The sequence below is a fragment of the Taeniopygia guttata genome, chromosome 4 (assembly GCF_048771995.1).
Source record: "Taeniopygia guttata chromosome 4, bTaeGut7.mat, whole genome shotgun sequence".
NCBI lineage: Eukaryota > Metazoa > Chordata > Aves > Passeriformes > Estrildidae > Taeniopygia > Taeniopygia guttata.
The window spans coordinates 37,298,881-37,320,297 of record NC_133028.1 but is presented as its reverse complement, the minus strand read 5'-3'; the positions used below and the strand labels follow the sequence as shown (position 1 = coordinate 37,320,297).

Sequence of the window (21,417 nt, the reverse complement as noted above, 5' to 3'; positions counted from 1 at the left end):
ACACACTTACTGTTGGGCTGGTATGAAATTTTACCATCAGAGGTAAAATTCCATCAATAAAGGACACAATGCCATTGTCCAGACATGGATTAATTCATCAATAACCACTGCCTGTATAATTTAAAAATCAGACTAAAACACACTGGTCCCCTTTGACCTTAAAGAAAAATCTGTCGTACAAAACTTCTTGGATGTTTCTGTCATTTTCAGACATTTTTTTGGTACTGTGCACATTTTTAACACCACCAGCAATGAAAACACAGGCTTCCTCAATGAAGGTTTAAGAACACAGTAGGACAGACTAAATACCCAGCTATATGTATACTGCCTGGCAACAGGCACCTATACAGGCATAAGATAGCACAAGGAGAAAAGAAACATATACAGGCAATTTTGTGGAAATACCTTCTCAGCTTCTGAATTTTCTAATGTAGAGGCACTGTCTCTGTGCCATTTTTCCTCCTTTTTTTAAGCTTAGCTAAAGAATTTTTGTTCACAATGAGATTTTCTATCTGCTAATTTGTAACAACAATACTACATTAAATGCAAACAAGTCCTTCCTTTCCAATGAAGAAATGAGGAATCCCACACATTTTCTTCTTACAATGAAATGTAAGCTATATAATGGGGAGGAGGAGAGGAAACCAACAAACAAACCCTCTACATTTTTCAAACCCCATTATTTTCAGGAAAACTTAGCACTATTAGAAATAATAATGTCGGAACTCTCATGTAATCATGAGCTGAAATAACACCAGCACCAGTTTTCTGAACGTGTACCATTAAATATGAATACTGTTACTTGAAAAGTGTAGGTGATTATGAAGAAAGGAAAGATCTTTTCTGAAGAACATCAGGATGAAAGAATTAAATTAGTCACTGTGGAATTTCTATTTCTACTCTTCAGCATATTATTTCTTCTATTTATTCTACCATTTCCCTGCAAGTCTTGAAATACCTAGTATGCTTATGAAGAGTTTTAAAGCTGTATTTTACCCCATCAAAACTTTACTAGACAAACAACAAACCATTAGTCATGATAGCATCAACACTGATTTAAATGCAGCTCCCACAGATGACCAGCTTATATTCTTAACACAAGTATATAGCTATATAAGGTAGGGTAAAAGAAAAAAAAAAATAATAGAAGAGGTTGGCAAGTGATATTTGAAAGATGTCATCTGGAAGGAAATTTCATATATGTATAGAAAAAAAGGATGAAGCTCAAAACCAGAACTACTGGAACAAAGAGGAGTTGACATAAAAACCTTCTACAGAAGAGGAAGAACTACATGGAACATACTGCAGTGGAGGAAGAACATAATGGGGGCTTTGAAAAAGGGCACTAATTCAAGAACATAGAATCTTTTCCTAGATGTTCTTATTGTTTAGAATGCAACTGAAGAGGACTGGAATCACAGAATCATAGAATCATTTAGGTTGGAAGGGACCTTCAAGGTCATCAAGTTCCAACCCATCTGCCATGGACAGGGACATGTGCCACTAGACCAGGTTGCTCAGAGTCCCATCCAACCTGGTCTTGAACACTTCCAGGGATGGGGCATCCACAACCTCCCTGGGCACCCTGTTTCAGTGCCTCACCACCCTCACAGTAAAGTATTTGTTCCTAATATCTAATTATAACCTAACTTCTTCTAGTTTGAGTTCATCCCCCATGTCCTGTCACTACATACTCTTGTAAAAAGTCCCTCTCCATCTTTCTTGTAAGAAGGAAGGACAGAAGACAATGTCAGAACAGTAAACAATCCTACAAAAAAGGTGGATGCTAGATTTTCCCTCCCGCTATTACTCAAGATGGATCATATGGATCACAATAATATTGTATTACTTGTGTATAACAGAAGATATAAATATACCATTTTCTCCAATGAAGCCCATTATTTAGATGATTATTGAATTTTAAATTTAGATCAAACATACTTTAAACAGACCAGTGAAAACATTATGTCATTACAAAGCATTGAGGCTGACGGATATGAAACAAGTAGAAAATAAGACCAAAAAAAGCCCACTCTGCTGTTCAGCTTGCCAGGGTCTTATTTGTCATCATGGCAAACATGCAGGCTCTTCAAAGTCTAATAATTTTATCTATTTTGCACATTTTATTTTTTTTAAAGTCATATTGAAATTCTTCACGTCCTTCCTGAGAATCTAAGTATTCCATACTGTTGATACAACTGTTTGTATTCTCATGTAATCTACATCCTTTTTTGCAAAGAACTACCTAATCAGAGAAGTTAAGGGATCACAGAGGAATGAAAAAGAAAACCAAAAGCCTCTTTGCTAACAGCACCCCAAGGTACCTGTTACACCTAATTATATTTGTTTACTTCCAGGAGCTATCAATGCCTGCAGAATCTAATTACTCTACACAGTGAACAACCTATTAGGGAAAAGTTAACGCTTGCCCATGGAATCAGTTCAAGACACATTCAAATAAAAACAGCATACTGTGCTTTTTTATGCAGAGAAGCAAGCAAACAACAGTTGCATGAATCTGAAAACGGAAGAGAACTGATTACTGGCCTCCTCTTTGAAGTAACCCGGGGACAGCAATAGCTGCAGAATATTTTGCAGTGTGCAGTTTACTTCTCTTCCTTGAGAAGAGAAATTAAGAACCTGCATGCATTCTCCAATGAAATGGGTAGCAGATATTCAAGGTCACCAAGGGACTGAACCCAAGTCACACTATGAAGTGTTTCAAACTAGCATTCCTTTGTGAAACAAATACCTATGTACCTAGGCCCGCAGCTCCCACATCAGTTGTTTTCCTTAGCGGACATATTTTCATTGAGGCTTCTTTACTTCAATCTTGACATTCACTTTTTTTCTTTTTTATCAATTCACCAACAGGAAGCCTGAAATCCAATTCCCTTTCCCACCAAACTCCAGGAAACCGAAGAACTTTCCAAGCAGGGCAGGACAGAGGCAGCTGGCTGAGCCACGTCTTGGTGCTGCAGCAGGGCTGAGGTCAGCACACATCTTTCTTCTGCCTGCAGATGTCTGCAGGAATTACCCCTACTACAAAGTCTCTAAGAGTTGTGCTTTGCTACACTTATTTTAAAAATCAATTCCGGTGTTCTTTACTCACAAAAACGTAAACAAAAGCTGACATTATTTTATACTCACAATTTGTCTGAAGAGCAATTTATTTTCACTGACTTTTGTTCTATTATGGGCATTTGTATTTATTTGTTTATTAAGTGTTAAACTAGGTCAAAACATCCAATTTGAGGTCTAAGAAATGTATATTGTACCCAGAACTGCAATTTTTCAGAAAAAAAAATCTAATAATATCTGTTTAGTTATTAATATTTTTTGGTTTTGGAACAGAGATAACTATAACTGTTAGCTTGATTTAATGGAATCACTCTTAAAATTTCTCTCAAAATGTGTTTAGTCTCACTTTTATTATTACCACAAATTTAATATGCGAAAGTTTGAAAAGAAAGGATCAGAGTGGTGAACATTGAATCATAATAGGGCAAAATTTGTCCTCAAATATAATTAGAGATTTTCATTGACTTATACTCACTGTACAAGAAATATCTCAATTATTACACCGATACTACAGAATAAACATCACAGACTATGCCCATTTTATAGTTAATGACTTCAGATAATCTCTATTAAAAATGTCTAGGAGCTACTAATTCACATGTTTAAATAAAAGGATGTGGACTAACATACACACAAAAGGTATGTTTGTCATTATAACATGAAAGAATTCCCCAAAAATAGGCAATGATTACAGGATTGGGAAATGCAATGAAAACTACCATATAAAAATCTTTCAAAAATATTAATTATTTTTCATCTTCATTGTCTTTCATAAAATAAGTAAGAATGGTTTGCTATACTTGCTTCTATCAGTTGTCTGTATATTTTCCAGAACAATAGTTATGTACAGAAACCAGGCACTTCAAAATTCAAACCCATACTTTACTGCACATCTCACTGCCCTCTGCTCTCTGCTACAGCATGCATTTCAGTTTAGTATATACTGAAAAAACCCACCTATTTGATTTGAAGTAACTCTCAGGGTGTAATTTATCATTCTAAACTTTCCATTCCACTTTAGTGGGGATTTGAGAATGTATACTTAAGTGTTGGTGCCTGTTCTAAAAGGGTTTATTGAAAATACATTTTTTTAGTTGATGAAATCAGTCTAAAAACATTAACAGAAATATATTTTGTAACTTTCATTTTTACTTTTTTTTTTTCAAGGCCGTATCTCCTTTTTGCAACATTTGTAGAGATAGGAATGTAGTTGTTAGCTAAATAGCTCAAGTGGCAGCCTTAGGAAAGGGCTTTTTCTAACAAGTCTAAGTAATTTAGTTTGAAAAAACACTACAAGAAGCTTTACTGGCTGAATTGAAGGGGCAGTTAATTGCAAGAAGCTAGGAAAGAATACCCAAGGGCAAGAAATTGTTAAATTGGCTTTTTAAAATGTCTTAAACTGAAGCCAAAATTGTAGTAAGCAAGTTGAAACTTTTTTGGTCTTCTTATTTTTACAGTCATGTGAAATTTTCTATTCCCAGATATACAGATCCTTACATCAAGCTACTAAAATAAATATACCTTTTCCTTTTTAAAAATAATAAATTCTATTTTGGTTGAAAGCAGTAATGTTTTTTGAAGTTCCCATCTCATTATAGGATTCAGAAATGAAATTAATAAAACCTGACTTGATTCTTAGTATGGTTACACATTTCTTCTGTGACCTGAAGTACATATTTCTCATCCCAGACATAATTTGAAAATACTTCTTTCATCATTCTGTTTCAATTATTTAAATCAAATACTGTCGGTGCAGGGAAGTGTATCATACCAAGTATTCACAACATACCTATCAGAAAAGGACAAATACTATTCCAAACCTTTTTATCTTTCTGTAATGCAAATTTGAATAATCATTGTGGCTGTACACACTGTTCCTAATCACTGATGTCTTTCTATATAAAATATACAGCTATAGCCTCCTAAAATTTAAAAGGTTGGGCAAATTTTCTCAACTGCTACCTCTTACTGTAAATTGTTGTAACATATGACATATGCAGGAAGATGGAGAAGGTTTTATATATGCTCTGTTGATGAAAAAGCTGATCCTTTACCTGCTTAACAACAATATCCTTTGACGTCCTAGTTGTGCTAGTTTGGTTTTGAGCGGTGGATATTAGGGACAGTGCGGAGCTGTTTCTCTGACTTGCTGACTTTGTGGCTAAGTGTGCTTTGGACTGACTGCATGACTCCAGTATTAACAAGAAAACATAATGACTGCCTCCAATTATACTCATTTCAATTCCATTCAATGAAAAGAGGTATCAAATAGCTAAATGAAAATCACTGGTTCAACTACTGAAGCCATTAACTCCCAAAGAGTATTTTAGGTCTAAGATTATTTATATCTCAGGTTATTTTACAATCATCACCAGTACTGATTATTTTTCCTTTCAGAAAATTAAACATACAGTGGGCAGAGCCTTACTGAGGACCCAGCTTTACTCACCTCAACATATGAAATTGGAAATATTCCTATCTTGTCAGCCAGCATTCCTTCTGCCCAGTTTTCATCCACACGGCGAATTACAGTCAGAACATCATCCTGTGTGAACATGCAGTGATTATGTCTCCCAGCTCTAATTTAACTTCTCATTTAATTTTCCTCCATAACACGGGAGTAATCAGAGAAGGCAGGACATGGACAAGAACCATAGAGAAGGCACTCTGTGAATATAATATGCTGCTTTTGGGGTTGAAGTCAGTTCAAGTTGTTCTTTTTCCTATTTTGTCAGAGCTCAACTAACTGCCCAAATCTCAGTGATCTGACTTTGTCCTTAGTGCCAGTCTTCCTGTCATGTTCAGTCCATGTTACTCACAGCCCCCCTTCAATTGCTTGCCATTAATCAACAGAACCACAACCTGAACTGACTCATTACCTAACCTTCCCTAGATGTTGTTTTTCTACTTAAGAACATTGCTAGTGATATGACTTCTTTCACATCTGCAATTTGAGTGTTTCTTTAGAAGATGGAATGTTTTTAATTCACAACCTAGGTTATTTCTCATAAATTAGGAACATCACTACTGCAAGTATATAAAAATGCATTCTCAGAAATAAAACATCAGAGAAATTTTACGTAACTTAGAAAGAGAATGCACAACTAATCAATACAGGAGAAATACTTGCAGAATTACTTCTCCTTTTTCTATGTGTGCATCTCCAAAGAGAAATGCAGATAAGACTACAAAACAGTTGTTTTATTTCTTATCCAAGTGAATTAAATTATTAGAAGCAAATAGCAATAGTATTCTCTTTTTACCTTTGCAAATGGTAAACAGTCTTTATCTGCTTCCTTGTCTTTTACTTCAAAATCATAAAGTGCTTTGCACTGAGGCGGAGGTTGAGGTAAAGGTTTAATAATCTGAACAAAATTGGTAGGAAAAAAGCCATGGATGCCATTGACTTCTCCATGATACCAATTTTCATCCACCTGTCGACGTAAAATGATGATGTCTCCTTTACTGAATTTAAGATCTCCAGGTTCTTTTCCCTCATAGTTATACAATGCTTTGGCACATGGTAACTGAGGTACACCCTAAAGAAAAAGAAAAAAATAATAGATCATTAGAATTAGATGAGCACTACTAAATAGAATTTATATTGTCTTTTTGGAGAGTATGAATGAAGCTGCAAAGTACGAAATTGCAAAGTAAAATTATACACATATTTTATTGCAATGATTCTACTGATTTTTACCCATACAAGTGGGAAGAGTTTCAGTTGTCTGCAGTCTCAAGATCCCTCTAAGTTTCATTATAATTTTTAATCATACAAAGTTGCTAGACAGAGGAAAGGCAGAAAAACATAATACTTTAACCCTCATGTACTAATTCACTAAGATTAAACATTAAAAAAAAACCAAAGCAAGCAAGTTGGAAAGCAGCCTGATCACTTGAGAGACCACTGGCAGAAAAATGCTGCAAGAAAATATAACACTGGAATAAAAAATTTGCTATAAGACCTTTAAGGTGGTTTTCCTGCATGACTTTCTTATTATCTTCTTCACCTTATTTACTTCATGGGCAGAGAATAATAGGACATAAAGGAGGTGTTTTCCAGCTTGATAAACAAATTTCAGTTTATTAAAAATGAAAAATTTCATCGTGGAGCAACTCTTTTAATTCAATTAAATAAACTAATAAGAACTACTGGAAAAGATCTATTGAAGGTGTGCATCCTTGGGTTTCCTTCACTTGATTCCTGCATAATATCTGAAAACTGTAGATCATTGGTGCTGCTCTTGAATGCAGATCAGAAGGATTGGAATTTAACCCTGTCACCCCCTGTTATATACATTGCAGGTATTATTTTTTAATTACCCAGTCTGTATCTCCAAATTTTGCAAGAGAGAGCTGTAAAACTCTACAACTCTAGTGTTAGGACTACTGCCTTCAAAACTCTCCTGTTTTCAAATTTAAATACCTGGAGGGGTGCTTACCCCCTGAATGATGCAAACAGCAGTAACTTGCATTACTAGTATAGTCTTTCCAAAGCAAAGGCAGCCTTTATGGTCACACACAGCACAGTATTTCACATCTCAGATGCAAAAATTTTCCCATATGGAAAAGGAAAAATTTAACAAAATTCAAGGCTGCCAATATTATTTGCCACATCTACCCTATGGTATGTGTCTCCTCTCAAGTCTTTCACCAGCTCAGATTGTAAACTGGAGCTGCACTTGCAATATCTCAAGAAATCACATAAAATGTAAGAAAATTCTCAGAAGGAATTATCACTTTGAGTCTGTCCATTGGGCAGAAGACAGAGGTTTGATAATGTATATGATATTTAACAAAATTTTATCTTTCAATATAATCCAATTTGTTTGGACAGCTTTAATTTTTGTACATGTATATTAATGTCTGAAATGTATAAATAGTATCTCAAAGATTAATTTATCTAGTAACCTTTTTTCTATGCCAAACAGTCAAAGGAAAACCATGTGTGTATATACATAGGTAGAGAGGAGTATGATTTATATATAAATACAGGAAAATCAAACTTCATTCTATTGTCTCCAGGATGAATATGAAAAATATTATATTAGCAAGATCCAAGCAACTGTTCACAATTGGTGATCTCCAAACTGAAGCAAATAATATTTTTCTTCATGATCACACTTAATTGCATCAGTGTACCACGATAACACACTCTATACAAACCTGGATATGGAAAAAGACAAAAAGACACTAAGAAGGCAATCTGTGGGCCTCAGATTGAGGGGAGTGAGGGGAAAATCAATGATCAGAATAGAAGAATTTAAAATTTATATATATATATACATATATGTGTGTGTATTTTTTAGTTTTATGTTCTCTGCAGAGTACAGAAACAATGAAGGAAGCAGTCAGTGTAGATGGAGTATGAACAAGTGCAAAGAGAGAACTTCAACGGAGAGGAAGCAAAAAGAAACACACCTCTGAACAAGAGAGGAAACACTGCTTGCTTATCTCTTTCCATCACAATAACAAACAAACACACAAACAAAAGGATTAGGAGCCAAGAATTACTTGACAGAAAACGGGCCCCAAGTAATAATGGCTACTACAGAATGCAGAAATCTCTCTTGCACTGGAGGAAATAGTTTTACTTCTCCCAGGAATCTCCCCATTGTCCTGGGAGAAAGCTTTCTATGTCCCCACGCTGAGGAATAGGTTTTTAGATCAGCTTTTTATATAAAATACAGTTGGAAAAAAATATTTTTAAAAACAAACAAAACAAGCCAGGAGTAGCAGTGCAGATCATGTCAAAGCAATCAAACTGGTTTGTCATCATTTAATTTTTAGAACTCCATATTACATTTATGCAGTTTATCACAAAGGCTCCCACAAATATATCTGCATACAAAAGTACAAACATCTGTTTATGCTTTATGGGAAGTTCCTTTTCCAGTGTAAAGGTTGAGTTTCTGCAAAGCTTGTTTCCCACGTTAAATAGAAATGGTTCCAGTCCATAATTCCAAATCAAACAAAGTTCAACAAAACACACAGTTCCCAGTTGGACTCCCAGGGATTAAAGAGAAGCAGTAAAATGACTGAGTGGAGACGTGGATGACTTTCCCTTCTGTCCCAGAGGGAGGATGAAGTGAGAAAGAGCGGGTGCAATGGGGAGGGCTGATTCAGGGGTACAAGATTGAGAGCCCTCAAGCACCATCTCCACATTCCTCCTCCTCTGAGCAACCTGGAGCGGCAGCTCATGGCCGGCGCCTTCCGGGTCCTTGTGGTTAGGCAGCCTCAGCCCCCCTTCTGCCCCTCTGGCTGCTCACCAGCAGAGATGGCCATGAGGACATGCCAAGCCAGAGTTTACATTTCACTCCATGTCTCTCACTTGGCTAAACATGAAAGAAAGGCTTTGGAAGAAAAACTTTGCAGCCTACCCTTAAGTTTACAGCTGCCACTTATCCTGCCAGCTCTTTGAGTAAGCAACAACAACAACAATAACAACAAAACAAAGACAAAAACCATTTTAGGAAGTTAAAATATAAAATTCAGAAAGATTCCACATGAGAGGTTCTTAGAATTATTTCCTTAGTCCTTATGCAAAAATAGCTGAACTTCTAATGCTACTGCTGATAGACAAACTGTTTAAATTATTTTTTAGCAAAGGCATGGATATACACATATATTTCAGATGCCAGATTCCTTTAACGAAAATAATACATGATGACATCAAAACAAATGGCTTAAAAAGAATATGAAAAAATACATATGTGTACATATATATGCGGCTTAGGTGCCTTCATTTTCTTCTCCTAACCTAGATATATTGTCTTAGAAATATACAGAATGCACAATTTTGCTCTTTGGATTTATACTTTTGTTTTCATTCACCTTATTTCAAACTTTACTTTTATTTTTTTAATGGGCAATATACAACAGTATGTATTTTTCATAAGCTTAAGCCAAGAGAAACTTATGCCTGCGGAGAAACACGAGATCTGATTTCCTTTAAAATAGGAGTTTTAATGGCAGAAGCCCAAATGTAAATATGCTTACACTGGCACAAAATAGTGCTCAGTCTGTACATACTGCACTTGAAAAACCAACATTAGCTTAAGTAGCAAAAAATAGTAAACCCCCTCTCAAGGAAATGAATGGAACAGATACTGGATCATCTGCATCTCTGTTTCTTTCAAAGCCTCCCAGACAGGTGCTGCTGGCTGTCACTTTTCCAAGCAAGCAAGGCACTCCCTGTTCTCTGGCTGCAAGATTGGGAAGTGGCCTGGGCTTCCTCATGAGCCAGTTGAATTTACCCAGAATAATTACACTGGTTTCACCTGTCTGAGCTTCTTAGACACTGAGTGTTTTCAAGAGGCCAGGAAGTAATACCTTTTATAGGAGTACTGCTTATGTTGGTAGTTAGACAAAAACACTTCTCTGAAACTGGCCTACATGCTCTGTCAGCTCCCAGAAAAATCCAGCTTGCTCAGATAACTCAGCAGCATTTTTAGGCCTTTCTTTACAGAAAATCTACAAACTGGAAGTTGATCCATGTCACAAGAGGATCTTTAACATTCATTATTTGCAACTTTCTTACAAGGAAAAGACAGAAAATTTATTTTTCTTCACCTACAATTTTGGTTTCTTTCCATGCAATTCCTAAATCAAACGAAGAGTCACATTAATGACCATGACAAGATGAACCACAAAAAAACCTTCAAATTACACACCAATGAGAAGCACGGTAAGTCTAGTGATACAGAAGTACTTTTTTCAGTCAACTATTTTTTTTTTCCAAAAAACCCAGTATTTTTAGACATACTTGACTGCCAGTGGAAGGTGCTTTTACATAAGGATAACATAATGCTAATGTTTGCAGCCAAAAACTTGTTTGCAAAGCAGATTTGGGTCAAGTGAGTTCTTAATGTGTACATTCTCCAGTAGGTACAGGTAAACCTGAAATTTCCTCTTCAGACTCCTAGTCATTCAAACATTTTGAAGGACAATATTACTTCTTTTAATCTTCTGGTCTACTGTATTTTATATTATTGCTTTCTTGATTCAGATCTTTCAAATGCATATTACTTGTTTAAAAGTGTATTTTTGGTTTCTTGCCTTCTTTGGCTTTGCTAAGCAGTCCAGTCCTGCATGCAAGAACATCCCCTTTCACATCTGTATTTTTTTATGTCTCTTTCATCTCACTGGCTCCAATAAGTAGATTCAAGTCTTAATTTATAGCCACCTGATCTGTGTAATTCAATTTTCTTTGTTTCAGCCTCCTTTGTTCCTTCTCTGCTTGCATTTAACTTTTCATGTATTTTGAGACATAGAGCATATGAAAATACTTTACCAAAGACCTTTATAAACTGCTTATATTTAAAAAATGTGTTTTCTCAAGTTGGATTTCCTTCTAAAGGAAGAAAACACATTCCCTGTGTTAAGATACAGGTATCTTGCTTTGGCCTGAAAAAATTAAATACTCAGTTTTGTAGGACAGAGCAACCTAGAGACAATAACATTTGGAACTAAATTTCCCTGTTTCTTTTTGAGCTCCAGAACTCAAAGTGTTTCCATAATCCAAGAAGAATGTTAAAAGGTGGCTCCCTGCATTTACTTTTGTCATCTAAGGAACAATTCAAACAAGTCCAGATTTGTGCAAAGAAAGGCTGACTTGAGTGTTATTCATCTGTACCCAACACTAACTTGTTAGGGTAATCAACTTTACGTACTTCTGCCATCAGAACTATCTCAGAAGCCTGCAGAGGTCATCAATGCAAATGAAATCTTTTCAGATAAAGTGTCTCTGAGGTCCTGCTATCTGGATGACAAAAAAAGTAAGATATTTTAATGTCAAAAGGCTATATCAAGCTGCCAGTATACTGAAATAACCATAAAAATAAGCCTTTGGTAACATATGAAATAAATTACTATTGCTGTACTGAATACAGTAAACCAGGGTTTGGGGTTTTTTATATAATAGTTCACTAGATTAAAGAAGTGAGCAATGTTAATGTTGGTAAGTATATTCATTTCTACTGCTTTTCTATGATACAGTTGTACTAAATCTCATTTTTCTCTACACACATAAAGCAAGAGACCAAACATTTGACTTAAAACAGTGCAAATTTGTAGTTGTTTTGAAATGCTATATTCAAATATAGTTACTAGCTATACAGCTTTTGATTTTAATGAAAGTAGAAGTTTAGCATCAAGAGGAAACTGGCTAGCCAGGTTACCCTGATCAAAGAGATCAGGCTTTGAAACCCAACTGTGTGTAACTCAACCCATATAATAATCATAATTTTGAAGAAAGATTACATTAGGAAAAATACCAAGGGGCACAATAAAATATATAATCAAGCCAACATATTTATTATACTTTTGGAAAAGCTGACTAACTCTAATCAGTAAAAATTTTAGAATCTTGATAAATGAGGAAACAGGATTACATTTTTACTGTTGCTTAATTAACTGAAGTTAAAAATTCTTTAGTAGGCTTTACTAATTTTCAAGGTTTCATCCATCTAATGCAGGTTGATATACCAATGGCTTCTAGAGCCCTTTGCCTGACTCTTTTGAGGACTTTACCAGCTGACTTTGCTCTAACTTGCAGAATTTCACAGCACAGTCTCAGAGAAACCTATATTTTATTGCAGATGGGTAGTTCCTTTATTCATGTAAGCAATTCTTATGTGTTCTTCTGAGGTAAATTCTCAATGGCCTACTTAAAGTAGCCATTTTATGAAAACCCTTTTTGCTTCCTCTGTCTTAACAGCTTTTAGAAGAAAACATTTTGGCTTTTTTTTTTGTCTGATGTTCAGAAATAAATATAAGGTCGTTTAATATAAGTATGAGCAACTCTTTCCCACAAAGTTGTTTTGAAATTAAAAGCTGGAATACAGAAGAATGAAAGGAATTTAAAGATGTTGCCTTAAGGCCTAAGCAATCACACTAATAATATGGAAGGTTAGGAAAGGACATTTACAAAACTTTCCAAATGCACTTCTCCCAGTCCCTTTCTGTGTCACACCTTTGTAAACACTTCTTTTCAAATTAAAAAAAAAAAAAGTGCCTTCAGAATACTGCCTTTTCTTCTTTGCCTAGTCAAAATGCAAAGTTCTCAGCTACTTCCTTTCCCAAAGTTTGTTAAGTAAAGAAAATTCTGAACACTTTCCACTGAACTAAACTCCTAAGTTAATAAAATAAGTAAGCAAAAAATAGGAGAAAACATGTCCCCAAATATTTCACCTGTATGCATTTGACATGTTCAAGATTGCTTCTTCCACAAGCAAACAAAACAAATTATGAGAAAACTGTCTGCACAGGAAAGACCGAGGAGGTAACTTTCAAGATGCAGAAGAGAATGCAGGTCTGTATCCCTGCTGATCTGCATATCAAACAATTCCATTCTGAATCTTTAAAAACCTTTTGACTAATTGTTTACTACAAAAGATTTTTGCTTTGAAAAAACCCAGACCCTTGTAAGAATCTAAACAAACCTTAAACTGTGCACTGCATAGAGCTAGGCTGTTTATATAAAATCACTATTTCCAAAAGCAATGATTTGTTTGAAAGATCTGCTCTTATAAGCTGTTACACCAACACCAGTGCTCAAACTGTAAGTGCCACTATCTTCATCGGTTTTCTCTTGGTATGTTCTGACTCATGGGTATTTGATGTCTCCATCAAACTTCATTTGACTTGTCCCAGTGCCACCATACAGCAGCATGGATCTCCTAATCTCTTTTAGCACATCAAGTTAATATCAGCACAGCAGCACAGGTTCACTCTGCACTTAGATTCTCCTAGCAGTGTAACTTCCAATGTGTTCTCATTTCAGGTAATATCACTCCGAGCTTCTAAGACAAGAACACTGCATACTGCAAGAAGGAAAGAGAAAGACATCCACCCCTCCTGGCAAGGATACATCTACAACTCTGAGACTGGATAGTGGGACTTACTAGTCCTACTCTGAAGTGCCACTAACTTCTGCACATCCCTGAAGAATTCTCAGTGTGGGATGTTAGAATATATCTAACATTCCCCAATCATATCCAATTTCTCATTATTAAAACCCTCATGAATATCTAAAGTTAGAAAGGCAGGAACACAGACAGCTTTGAAAGTTTTGTTGTTCCAAATTCCTCTACCCCTATAAAACTGCAGAAAATTACCTCCCAGTAATTAATTTCATCTTTTTGAAGAAGAGTTTGGAAAAAGAAAAATAGATGCAGGTGATTACTATCCACTAATGTATTTCTATTATTTTCTAGCCGCTAGACACTTAGAAAAAAGTGTCTTTATAATGGTAAGACAAACTTTTTTTTGGTGGGGAAGAAAAGAAGAAAGTGAACTGGAAAAATATAGCGAGAAAAGAAGCAAACAAATTTTAAAATATCAGGATAAGGTCTATGAAGGTCAAAAGCCTGACAAAGACCTAACAAAAGACTTTGAATTAATAGGTCTTGAGTACTTTTCTAAGATAAATATATCCCTGAAGCTCAGAGTACGGAACTATTTGCGTGTTCAAAATACCTAATTACAAGTTAGTACTTTTGTGTTTATCAAGAGGCCTCATTTTGCATAGTTATATAGTAAATGCCTTTCACAACTACTCACTCCCATCCGAAATCTGTTGCAGGAAGTGTGACAACTTTCCTGTGTGAAGAGTTTCTTAAATATAACTTGCTTTTTTTGCTTATTATATTAACATAAAATCACAAAACAAAAGAAAACCCTTCTGATCATTACCAAAATACACACCACATCTCAGTGTTAAACTCTTTCCCTAAATTCCTTATTACACGGCTAATACATAGCCCTTCTTTTCACTCATTTTAGTTTCCACATAAACTGGAAATCACACATCTTTGGCATTCTTTTGCTGCTGCCTAAATTCAAACTTATCCTTCTAATACAGTGATTTAGAGTTTACTTTCACTGTCAAAAGCCATAAATGCAATTGCTTAAACAGCCAAATAATTAATTCCCAAGCAAGATGTGTGCCATTCTGAGCTCCAAGTCCAGAACAAAGAGAAATTTTCACATAAACTCGGAATGTTTTTCTTTCCTTTTGGCTTAATGGGAGGCAGCTAGAGAAGCCACAGACCTTCATATGCCCTTCCACAAATAAAGCATCAATAACTGCAACTGTTATAATTTCAAATCTGCCCTACTAACTGAACTGCCTTCTAACCTTATAACAACTTCTATCAGTCACCAGAAAGGGGAAAAAAAATCACCTAAACATCCAGAGAACATCTTTCTGTAATCTACACAGTCAGTGGGGCAGACATACCATACATGACAGCTGGTGAGATTTCTGTATCATATGTAGTAGTTAAAGGGATGCAGTCAACAGCAATCTCAGAGAAAGAAACCATCTTGCAATTCTTAGAAATATCTCCATTTGGTTTAATACAATTTTTTTTTTTTTTTTTTTAACATATTAACACAAAAGCTCACCACATTAGAAGAAATAAAAGGGAATCTACATAAAGTCATAGGGCATTGCTAACACCTAGAAAAGATCCCATGGTTAATGCCGTACTAGCAGGCTGTGCTATGCTGGACTAGCGGTAACAAACTGAACTATGTCATCTGCCAGTCTATGCATGGCTAATCAGAATACATTAGCTTCTTTCATTTTTTGCATTAAACAGAAGCCATAGATACTGGAAAAGTAGATGCATTTTACCAACCACATATGAAATTCTCTCACAAATTGAACTTTACAACAGCATTTTACAAATCACTTTACAAAACACATTCTGCTTGCTTACTTTACAAGAAAAAAACCCGTTAATCTACTTAGTGTAGAAGATTGGAACATTCAGTTTCTCAACAAATCCCTGGGACACAGGAGGCCCTTGTCCCTATTTCAGGGACCTGATATTTTAACACAAGCTTCAGAAGTTCCAGAAGGCTTACCAGCAATATAAAAATTTAAGAGTAAAGATCTGTATTGTTCTAAAGGTTTTTACATTTTGAAAATGAACATAAAGATGCTTCCCTCAATGTAATGTGCAAATGAATATGTTTACCTCTTGCACCAAGAAAAGGTGAGGGAATTCCAGATGAGAAGACACACTGAAAAAAAAAAAAAATCTGACAAGAATAAATGAGGAATGAGATTGCTAAAAGCAAAATCATACTGAGCTTTGAAGGTGAGGAGTTAGAACATGATACAGGAGGAGCAAAGCGGGCAAATGACTCTGAATAAGTGACTTGGTGAGATTATTCTTGGTGAGATCAGCATGAAGAAATGTTCCTTTAATCTCTCAAATACTTTGCTGCCAAAACTTGGGCAATGGAAAAACACAGAGCTGCAAATTAAGAGATTGCTGCATTTTTTGATGAAAACCTATCAAGGTTGACAGGCCTGACTTTTTATCTGAGCATGCTTTGCTTTCCACTATGACCAAGTGTGAATTTGTTCCCCACTAAAACAGTACAAGCTCTAAAATTACAAAGGCACTGTTAATGGTATTTAAAATGAGAGTAACCACAGGCATCTCTTCTGTCTCAATTTGATTTTACAGTCCTGAGATAGCATCTCACATTCCATTACCTTCTGAAAGTGTTTTTAGGTTTATTTACCATCACTTCAACTGTTTTGTAAATGCTCAGGTGCTTGTTCAACCTTTTGAATGAACCCAACATCACCATCACACATCCTTCCCAGGTATTCCCTGCAAACTTTTGTTCCCAGAAACTGGAGGGACTTTTGCTAAGCTTGATTTAGGACTGGTATCATGTCCTCTTTCTCTTAAAACGCCTTCACTCTCTTGAAATTAATTTGGAATCAATTTGATTCCTTTAATATCCTGACTTCAAACAGCTTCTTGCCTATTGCAGACAAGAAAAGGCGCTAATCTTAGCTGTCACTGTAGCACACACAAATATACATTCACTGCATGCACAGAGTAAATAACAAACTATTTGCTATTTATTATTATTCATCTTTTAAATTTTTCATGCTTCAAAGCAAAAGATTTTTATGGTACTCTACTTGAAGCAGCTGGTCAGCATTTTGAAAAGGCAATTAATCCTAGCTGAAATTATGCATCTTTTTTTAAGATAAAGTTCCTGTATGCTCTTTATTATAACAAAAGAGCCAGAAGAATGCTACATTAACATTTATCTCTTGTGCAGTGACAAGCTGGAGTTTGCAATTCCTGGTTATTTCATCCAGTCCGTAGAAGCAGACAAAGAGCAAACGAGCCTTCTGCTCAGTTTAGTACTAGTCAAATAGGCTTGAACATATAGTGCCTAAAAGAAAGGATTATGCTTCACATTTCATATTGTTCAAACAGATCTGTTTCAGCATAAAAATGTTACTATAAAAACCCAAACCGATCTGCATGTCTTGAGTTATGAGGTCTGAATTCGTACGTTGCATCACCACACTCCCATCTGCTGTCACTGTACCTGTACAAGTCCTCCCTGAGTTCTGGCTTTTTTATCCTGTACCTTCATGCTCAGTGTTTCTCAATTCCTTCAGCATCCTTCACCATCACTTCCACCTTCCCCAGGCTTCCTTTGTGCAGGGAGGTCAGTGAAGAGCTCTGCACTCCGCTCACCAAACCCTTCTGCAAGCCTATCCCACCGCCCCCGCTCTCCCTGTCCCTGGAGATGAACTGCCTCTGCTCTGTCAGTAGTGCAGAAGGCCACATTCCATGTGTTTATCTTAATTAACCCCTTATTCCATTAAAAGTTGACACTGGTTTTACATGGCAGCTAGTAATGAAGCAAGATGATGAGCTCCAGCACACCCTGGCCAGGCTTTTTCCCAAGCTGCTCAAGCCTAGACTGTCCTTCACTGTACAGGAGTGCCTAACTCTTACAAAAACTATGAGCTCAAATGAAGCAAAATCTCTCAGCACTCTAACTCCACCATTAGAGACAGAGAGAGTTGCATAAGCAATACACAAAGAATAACTAGATAATTCAGGGTAGACAATAAGGATTTTCCATTTTGCTTTTCAATGCAATTGTTTCTCCGAAAGGTTTATTGTGGTTTTAAGCATGACAGGTGAGGAAGGGTTAGAAATGCTAGGCAATAGGAGGCTTACATTTCAAGGATAACCTGTTCACCTCTCAGTCTTTTATTGCAGAAAATTATCAGAACTTGGACCCAAGGAGGTCATAGTTATTCTGATTTTCCTCACACCAGTTCTGCTCCTCTAGTCCACTTGCACTGTTACCATTTTATTAATAGCTGGCTACAATAAACAGAACAGATTGCACTGAAACTAGAAACTGTTAAACTACTTAAATGAAGGATGTTCCAGCAACTGTGTCTGCTTTCACTGCGGAAGGAAGAGGAAATTTGACACTAACAGGTTGATCATTACTATGCTGTCATAACACAAGATTAAACGTCTATATTTATATATGATTTCATCAGGAAATCTTCCACCATCTTTTTTTTTTTTTTGTATTTGGTAGACACTGCGATAAATTGCAACCTTTGAATCTTACACACACAAAGCTGCTTCTTGCAGGTAGTCCTCTACTTCAAAATAAACATCCTTTCTACTTCAGGCAACAATTTATTAGCAATTCTACTCTATTTTCATATGCATTTTACTAAAAGCCCTTCACCTCTCCAAATGTTATGAGAATTCTATAGTCACTTTGTAAACCAACATCTGAAGTAGCTCTTGGACTTAGACCACGATTCATGAGTCTCTTTATCTATAAAAAACAAGTTTATACAAGAGTTGGGCTTTTTTTACTCTCATGCATTTGAAAAAGGAAAGTAATTTTTTTTCCATTTTTCTGTGATACAAACATAAAGGAAACAATCCACTCTTTCATCTAGTTGAAGAAAAATTACCATTTTACTTCCACGGCAAAGAGAGTTTATATTTTATACTATTAACTGTTTCAGATCTGCTTATAGTTTTCATTTGTGTTAATGCCATAAAGGAAAATTTATGCTTCTACATAATGTTTTTAATCAAATAACTATATGAATGAAAATATTTATTAAGGAGTGTATTTTGGTATGTTTTTCTCTTTTTTCATTTTGGAGTGGCCTTAACATAATGCAAATGAACTACACTGCTTTTTTAATGAAATTAAAATGGAAAGTGTTCTCCAGCAGTGGTCTACTCATCCAAATATTCCCTGGAATCAGAGTAGAATTCACTCAAAGTATTACCTCTGAAGAAATGCAGCCTGTGGCCACCAAGTCCTCAGCATCTACTGACGTTTTTCTTCTACGGATCCATTCCCACTACAGATTACTTGTAATATAGATCCAGCCAAAGTTTTCCCAACCTAAAGAAGTTTTTAGTCCTTTGGTTGTAAAATGTGATACATGCCATGATCTCAATGTTTTCTTTGAAATAATTAAAGCAGTTCTTACTCCAACCAGGCAAATCTCATTAAAAGTTTATTCCATGGAAGGTAATTTCATTATATTCTTCCACTGTACAAGGGCTTTCTGTCTTTGAGACTCCACAGTAAGCAAATTAATAACCATCTACTTACATTAACAGGGATTGCACAGAATAGTTATGTTCCATAAATAAATACTCAAGAACAGCTTACAAGAAGTGCAACTTTCTAATTTAAATAAAAAGTATTTTAATTAAGCAAGTGCAACCATAATGCATTATTATGGGAAAGCACTGCTCTGGAGCCAAGAGTTAAGAACCAGATAGGATAATGAAAGGCTGACAGCTCTTTAATTCTCTCTCTTAACTATTCATGCTACTCAACTGGTTGAGATAAATTTGGAAAGCAGAATTCAGTCATCCTGCTTCATGGTTCTCTGACTCAGACTCCACTAAGACCTGATGGAAAGACAACTCTCGGAGCAGGACTCTCAAAGTGAAACTCCACCTCTTTTTGTCACTGTGGTAGGACAGCCTCCACCTTGAGGCCCATTGCTAATGGAGCAGGTTTTGTTCAGCTCTTGCATGAGACAGTAGTTTATTTATACAGAACCAAATGGATTAACTACTCTTAAAAGAAACACAAATATACAGGAAAAGCCCTACGAATCACAACAACATGAACACAGCCCTCACCTTTGTAACTGTTCCACTCAGCACATTTATGTGAATGGGTGCTGACACAGAAATACAGACCTGAATAACGCCCTGAATATTTATTCCTGTAGGTACAAAACCTGCATATGGTGAAACAACACTTATATTAGGTATTTCTACACGCTGTCATTACATGCAAAGGTAGATATTCTTCAGCCACTGACTTAAGCTCAAAGTGAAACGAAGTATCTTATAAGTAAAACCCCCCTCCATGTTTCTCCTAACTAACCCTCCTGTCAAGTTTTCTCAACATTCTAGTTTTTCTCTATTCACTCAGTTCTGGTCTCTCTTTTTAGGATGGCTGAGGCTTAGGATTTTATGTGATCCTAGACACATATATATCAGGGGTTGCTTATACTGAACAAATTGTTCCTTTTTTATAAGCAACCAATACTTTGTCTTGAACTTCATTACGACAGTCCAAAATTACTAGATTCCTGGACTAAGATTTTGATACTTCAATCAAAATTTATAAGGTTCAATACATTCTAGAAAATTAAAATAAAACATCTGTATTTTAGAAATGAACATTATGTTAATACAACCTGCATGAGATCTTCAAAATAAGACTAATGTACTGAAGAATTTCAGTCTGAGACACTTGTTCCTTGATATCACATTAACAGCTTAAGCAGTAGATTTTTTTTTCCATTTTTAGGCTTTTAAAAAAATTTATTTAAATAGTTGAAAACTAATTACGTACAATCTTTCTCTTTGCTCTCTTCTCCTTTTGATACTATTTAAGCTCTTCTCACCTTTCCCAAGAGATTAAGTTTACCCAAGTACAAAGTCACACTGATCCTATTCCATAATCTCTATCAGTTATGAATCCTGGATGACCGCATCCAGACTCTTAAGACTACATATATAGAGTATGTGAAGTGCTATTCCTAAATGCATTCAAAATCCTTCCGATACAACAAGGTACTGTTTACATCTATCTGCAGATACTTTCAGAGGGGGAAAAAAAATAAATCCTAATATTCGAAGGTAATTGGAAATCTGGGGTTCACCAAATCAGAATGGTTACACTAATGATACCATTAATGCCTCTGCACCACACAAAGTAAGATCTCAATATCAAAGAGGAATCAAGTCACATGAGCACAGATTCTGCAGCTGTGCAATATTAATACAGAAACGGCATCCAGTTTTCATGTGCTTTCATAATTCAGTCACATAATTCCAGTTTCTGTGACAAGTCTTCTGATTCTATACTGACTTTAGTATTTATTTCAAAAGTCTAGGCTTTCCAGTTACTTAAACATATGCCCTGATATATTCACAAATACATTCATAACTCTTTTAGCTCTAGAACAAATAAGGTTTC

The 21,417-nt window shown here is 35.7% G+C and overlaps 1 protein-coding gene across 4 annotated transcripts in view; it reads right to left on the bottom strand.

Annotated features, from left to right (window-relative positions):
* Positions 1-21,417, bottom strand: part of SH3RF1 (SH3 domain containing ring finger 1) — an 83,711-nt gene that overhangs the window by 26,316 nt on the left and 35,978 nt on the right. For all 4 annotated transcript variants that reach the window (XM_030271383.4, XM_072928411.1, XM_002186952.6 and 1 more), the window contains exons 3-4: positions 6,345-6,620; positions 5,531-5,626 (exon numbers count right to left, since the gene is read on the bottom strand). In XM_030271383.4, the coding sequence (XP_030127243.4) occupies positions 5,531-5,626; positions 6,345-6,620 (372 nt within the window). The remainder of the gene's footprint in view (positions 1-5,530; positions 5,627-6,344; positions 6,621-21,417) is intronic.